Source organism: Coregonus clupeaformis, unplaced genomic scaffold (genome assembly GCF_020615455.1).
Source record: "Coregonus clupeaformis isolate EN_2021a unplaced genomic scaffold, ASM2061545v1 scaf2113, whole genome shotgun sequence".
NCBI lineage: Eukaryota > Metazoa > Chordata > Actinopteri > Salmoniformes > Salmonidae > Coregonus > Coregonus clupeaformis.
In genome coordinates this window covers 44,001-50,000 of record NW_025535567.1, presented here as the reverse complement: position 1 = coordinate 50,000, position 6,000 = coordinate 44,001, and the positions used below count along the sequence as shown (strand labels likewise).

The 6,000-nt window shown below is 43.4% G+C and overlaps 1 protein-coding gene across 1 annotated transcript in view; it reads left to right on the top strand.

Moving 5' to 3' along the window:
- Nucleotides 1-6,000, top strand: part of LOC121557231 (ATP-binding cassette sub-family C member 9) — a 34,311-nt gene that overhangs the window by 22,691 nt on the left and 5,620 nt on the right. The window contains exons 18-19 of the mRNA XM_045219168.1: nucleotides 2,720-2,823; nucleotides 3,443-3,576. Coding sequence (XP_045075103.1) covers nucleotides 2,720-2,823; nucleotides 3,443-3,576 — 238 coding nt within the window. The remainder of the gene's footprint in view (nucleotides 1-2,719; nucleotides 2,824-3,442; nucleotides 3,577-6,000) is intronic.

Genomic DNA, 6,000 nt, shown 5'->3' with positions numbered 1-6,000 from the left:
TTTTCCCCCAACCCCACTTTCCATCAATTTGTATAGCAGACCCTCATGCCAAATAAATTGAGTCAAAAGCTTTTTTGAAATCAACAAAGCATGAGAAGACTTTGCCTTTGTTTTGGTTTGTTTGTTTGTCAATTAGGGTGTGCAGGGTGAATACGTGGTCTGTCGTACGGTAATTTGGTAAAAAGCCAATTTGACATTTGCTCAGTACATTGTTTTCACTGAGGAAATGAACTAGTCTGCTGTTAATTATAATGCAGAGGATTTTCCCAAGGTTGCTGTTGACGCATATCCCACGGTAGTTATTGGGGTCAAATTTGTCTCCACTTTTGTGGATTGGGGTGATCAGTCCTTGGTTCCAAATATTGGGGAAGATGCCAGAGCTAAGGATGATGTTAAAGAGTTTAAGTATAGCTAATTAAAATTTGTGGTCTGTATATTTTATCATTTCATTGAGGATACCATCAACACCACATGACTTTTTGGGTTGGAGGGTTTGTATTTTGTCCTGTACTTCATTCAATGTAATTGGAGAATCCAGTGGGTTCTGGTAGTCTTTAATAGTTGATTCTAAGATTTGCATTTGATCATGTATATTTTTTTGCTGTTTGTTCTCTGTTATAGGGACAAAAAGATTGGAGAAGTGGTTTACCCATACATCTCTGTTTTGGATAGATAGCTCCCAGAAGTGGTTAGAGTCTATGGATTCTTCGATTACATTGAGCTGATTTCTGACATGCTGTTCCTTCTTTTTCCGTAGTGTATTTCTGTATTGTTTTAGTGATTCACCATAGTGAAGGCGTAGGCTCAGGTTTTCTGGGTCTCTATGTTTTTGGTTGGATAGGTTTCTCAATTTCTTTCTTAGGTTTTTGCATTCTTCATCAAACCATTTATCACTGTTATTACTTTTCTTTGGTTTTCTGTTAAGAGATTTTTAGATTTGATAGGGAAGCTGAGAGGTCATATATACTGTTTAGGTTTTCTACTGCCAAGTTTACACCTTCACTATTACAGTGGAACGTTTTGTCCAGGAAGTTGTCTAGAATGGATTGAATTTGTTGTTTCCTAATTGTTTTTTGGTAGGTTTCAACACTACTTTCCTTCCATCTATAGCATTTCTTAATATTATTCAGTTCCTTTGGCTTTGATGCCTCATGATTGAGTATTGCTCTGTTCAAGTAGACTGTGATTTTGCTGTGGTCTGATAGGGGTGTCAGTGGGCTGACTGTGAACGCTTTGAGAGACTCTGGGTTGAGGTCAGTGATAAAGTAGTCTACAGTACTACTGCCAAGAGTCCCCTCGAAGCCTACCATTGACTATGTACATACCCTGTGTGCGACAGAGCTGCAGGAGTCGTGACCCGTTTTTGTTGGTTATGTTGTCGTAGTTGGGCCTAGGGGGGCATATGGGGGAGGGAATGCTGTCACCTCCAGGTAGGTGTTTGTCCCCCTGTGTGCTGAGGGTGTCAGGTTCTTGTCCAGTTCTGGCATTTAGGTCGCCACAGACTAGTACATGTCCCTGGGTCTGGAAATGATTGATTTCCCCCTCCAGGATGGAGAAACTGTCTTCATTAAAGTATGGGGATTCTAGTGGGGGGATATAGGTAGCACACAGGAGGACATTTTTCTCAGTTGAGATAATTTCCTTTTGAATTTCTAACCAAATGTAAAATGTTCCTGTTTTGATTAATTTAATAGAGTGAGTTAGGTCTGCTCTATACCAAATTAGCATACCCCCTGAGTCCCTTCCCAGTTTCACACCTGGTAGTTTGGTGGATGGGACTACCAGCTCTCTGTAACCTAGAGGGCAACCAGTGGGTCCGTCTCCTCTATACCATGTTTCTTGTAGGATGACAATGTCTGTATTTCCGATTTCTTTGGTGAAGTCCAGATTCCTGCTCTTTAGGCCAAAGGCAGATGACCTCAGGCCTTGGATATTCCAGGATGAAATAGTGAAGGCTTTGTGTTCCATAAAGTGTCTAATGTTGTTGGTTGTGTGGTTTGGCCTCAGGCCAGTAATTGTGAGCAGAGCCTGCTGAGCATCTGGTACATGCCATTGGCTTGGGCTAGTGTAAGTGTGGGTGTTGGGCCTGTTTGCCTGCTCACGGCCTGGGCGTATGTGTGACTTTCATGTTGAGGCCCTCTTTGTGGGAGTGGGGGGCTTGGGGTGGGTAGGAGGGGCATAGGTCTGATCTGAGGGGGCCTAAATGGGGTGTGGGCATGGTTGACTTGGGGGGGAGTTAATTGGTGGGGGTGGGGGTGTAGATGTGGTTGATGGTGCTGTGGTCTGGATGTATCTCTGTATCTGTGTCTCTGTATTTCAGAGAGTACCTGTACTGATGACATGTCTCCCTGGCAGGTTTAACCTGGACCCAGAGTGTACCTGTACTGATGTCATGTCTCCCTGGCAGGTTTAACCTGGACCCAGAGTGTACCTGTACTGATGACATGTCTCCCTGGCAGGTTTAACCTGGACCCAGAGTGTACCTGTACTGATGACATGTCTCCCTGGCAGGTTTAACCTGGACCCAGAGTGTACCTGTACTGATGTCATGTCTCCCTGGCAGGTTTAACCTGGACCCAGAGTGTACCTGTACTGATGTCATGTCTCCCTGGCAGGTTTAACCTGGACCCAGAGTGTACCTGTACTGATGTCATGTCTCCCTGGCAGGTTTAACCTGGACCCAGAGTGTACCTGTACTGATGTCATGTCTCCCTGGCAGGTTTAACCTGGACCCAGAGTGTACCTGTACTGATGACAGACTGTGGGAGGCGCTAGAAATCGCCCAGCTGAAGAACATGGTCAAAGCCCTTTCTGGGGGACTGGGTATGTGTCTGTCTACCTGTCTGCCTGTCTGTCTGACTGACTGTCACATCTAGGGCTGTAATACTGGGAATCTTACAAACTGGGTTTTGGGGAAAGTATTTGGAATTTTGCAATCTCTAACTACACAATCTGGCAACCTGCAACCACACAATTTGGCAACCTCCAACTACACAATCTGGCTACCTACAACCACACAATCTGGCCACCTCCAAACCACACAATCTGGAAACCTGCAACAACACAATATGGCAACCTCTAACCACACAATCTGGTCACCACAATCTGGCAACCTCCAACCACACAATCTGGCAACCTCCAGCCACACAATCTGGCCACCTCCAAACCACACAATCTGGCAACCTCCAGCCACACAATCTGGCAAACTCCAACCACACAATCTGGCAAACTCCAACCACACAATCTGGCCACCTCCAACCACACAATCTTTGGGAAAGCATATTGGAGGGAAAACTAATCAGACAATATGCTACTAAAATAGAGCTTTCAGAAAGACGATTGCCTTAATAACGACTTGTGTGTGTGTTTGCGTGTGTGTGTATGTGTGTGTGTGTGTGTGTGTGTGTGTGTGTGTGTGTGTGTGTGTGTGTGTGTGTTCCAGACGCGGTGGTGACAGAGGGAGGGGAAAACTTCAGTGTGGGTCAGAGGCAGTTGTTCTGTCTGGCCAGAGCCTTCGTCAGGAAGAGCTCCATCCTCATTATGGATGAAGCCACCGCATCCATCGACATGGCAACGGTGAGCTTACACACCCTAACAGTCATGTACCCTCCATCACTAGCTCTTTAGTAATATTATGATCATACGTTTCATTTTCTGCTCTTTTCATTTTGTACAGCCAGATCTATGACATTACTTTTACAGCATATGGGTATAAACATAAATCAATGTCAGATACATTATATAAATAAAAAAACAGACATTCATTATTGAGCCCTGTACATAGAGGTTTGATCAATAGCAGAACACATGTCCATGTATTTCAACCAGCCACATACTCTTCATTAGGGCACCTGTTTGTAAATGAAGCATTGATTTCCATTGAAGCTAGAATCCTTAGTTGCTGTATCCATTTTTGGACTTATAAATTAATAATATCTACCCATTGATTCTTAAAGAACATAACTTATAAATGCCTCATGAGCTTAGTTCAACTGTCGTAACCCCATCAGAACCCAAAATGTAAGCTTGTTTTACTCCAATGTTTGTAAACGATGTAAATGTAAACAAACACTATATAGCCTCAAAACATGGTTACAACCATAATGTTGATATCATGGATGGTCAGTCCTTGCATCCATAGCTCTGTCTATGTATTTGAGAGTGGTTCCATTTCTCCAGCTCCATCCGGAGGCTGGGAGAACGTATTGTTATTGTTTCAATGAAGGATTCTATCTTTAGGGGCCGTTAAGTTTTGTTGCGATTGCTGCGCGACAGTGAGGACCCTCACTCTCCTCCAGCCTCTCAGGTTTCAGTCCGGAGGCATGGCAGTTTACAATAAAATTACTGGCAGTTTATAATAAAATTACTGGCAGTTTATATATCAATTACTGGCAGTTTATATATCAATTACTGGCAGTTTATATATCAATTACTGGCAGTTTATATGTACATTACTGGCAGTTTATATATACATTACTGGCAGTTTATATATACAGTGGGGGAAAAAAGTATTTAGTCAGCCACCAATTGTGCATGTTCTCCCACTTAAAAAGATGAGAGAGGCCTGTAATTTTCATCATAGGTACACGTCAACTATGACAGACAAAATGAGGAAAGAAAATCCAGAAAATCACATTGTAGGATTTTTAATGAATTTATTTGCAAATTCTGGTGGAAAATAAGTATTTGGTCAATAACAAAAGTTTCTCAATACTTTGTTATATACCCTTTGTTGGCAATGACACAGGTCAAACGTTTTCTGTAAGTCTTCACAAGGTTTTCACACACTGTTGCTGGTATTTTGGCCCATTCCTCCATGCAGATCTCCTCTAGAGCAGTGATGTTTTGGGGCTGTCGCTGGGCAACACGGACTTTCAACTCCCTCCAAAGATTTTCTATGGGGTTGAGATCTGGAGACTGGCTAGGCCACTCCAGGACCTTGAAATGCTTCTTACGAAGCCACTCCTTCGTTCCCGGGCGGTGTGTTTGGGATCATTGTCATGCTGAAAGACCCAGCCACGTTTCATCTTCAATGCCCTTGCTGAAGGAAGGAGGTTTTCACTCAAAATCTCACGATACATGGCACCATTCATTCTTTCCTTTACACGGATCAGTCGTCCTGGTCCCTTTGCAGAAAAACAGCCCCAAAGCATGATGTTTCCACCCCCATGCTTCACAGTAGGTATGGTGTTCTTTGGATGCAACTCAGCATTCTTTGTCCTCCAAACACGACGAGTTGAGTTTTTACCAAAAAGTTATATTTTGGTTTCATCTGACCATATGACATTCTCCCAATCCTCTTCTGGATCATCCAAATGCACTCTAGCAAACTTCAGACGGGCCTGGACATGTACTGGCTTAAGCAGGGGGACACGTCTGGCACCGCAGGATTTGATTCCCTGGCGGCGTAGTGTGTTACTGATGGTAGGCTTTGTTACTTTGGTCCCAGCTGGTTCTGGGATTTTTGCTCACCGTTCTTGTGATCATTTTGACCCCACGGGGTGAGATCTTGCGTGGAGCCCCAGATCGAGGGAGATTATCAGTGGTCTTGTATGTCTTCCATTTCCTAATAATTGCTCCCACAGTTGATTTCTTCAAACCAAGCTGCTTACCTATTGCAGATTCAGTCTTCCCAGCCTGGTGCAGGTCTACAATTTTGTTTCTGGTGTCCTTTGACAGCTCTTTGGTCTAGGCCATAGTGGAGTTTGGAGTGTGACTGTTTGAGGTTGTGGACAGGTGTCTTTTATACTGATAACAAGTTCAAACAGGTGCCATTAATACAGGTAACGAGTGGAGGACAGAGGAGCCTCTTAAAGAAGAAGTTACAGGTCTGTGAGAGCCAGAAATCTTGCTTGTTTGTAGGTGACCAAATACTTATTTTCCACCATCATTTGCAAATAAATTCATTAAAAATCCTACAATGTGATTTTCTGGAATTTCTTTTCTCAATTTGTCTGTCATAGTTGACGTGTACCTATGATGAAAATTACAGGCCTCTCT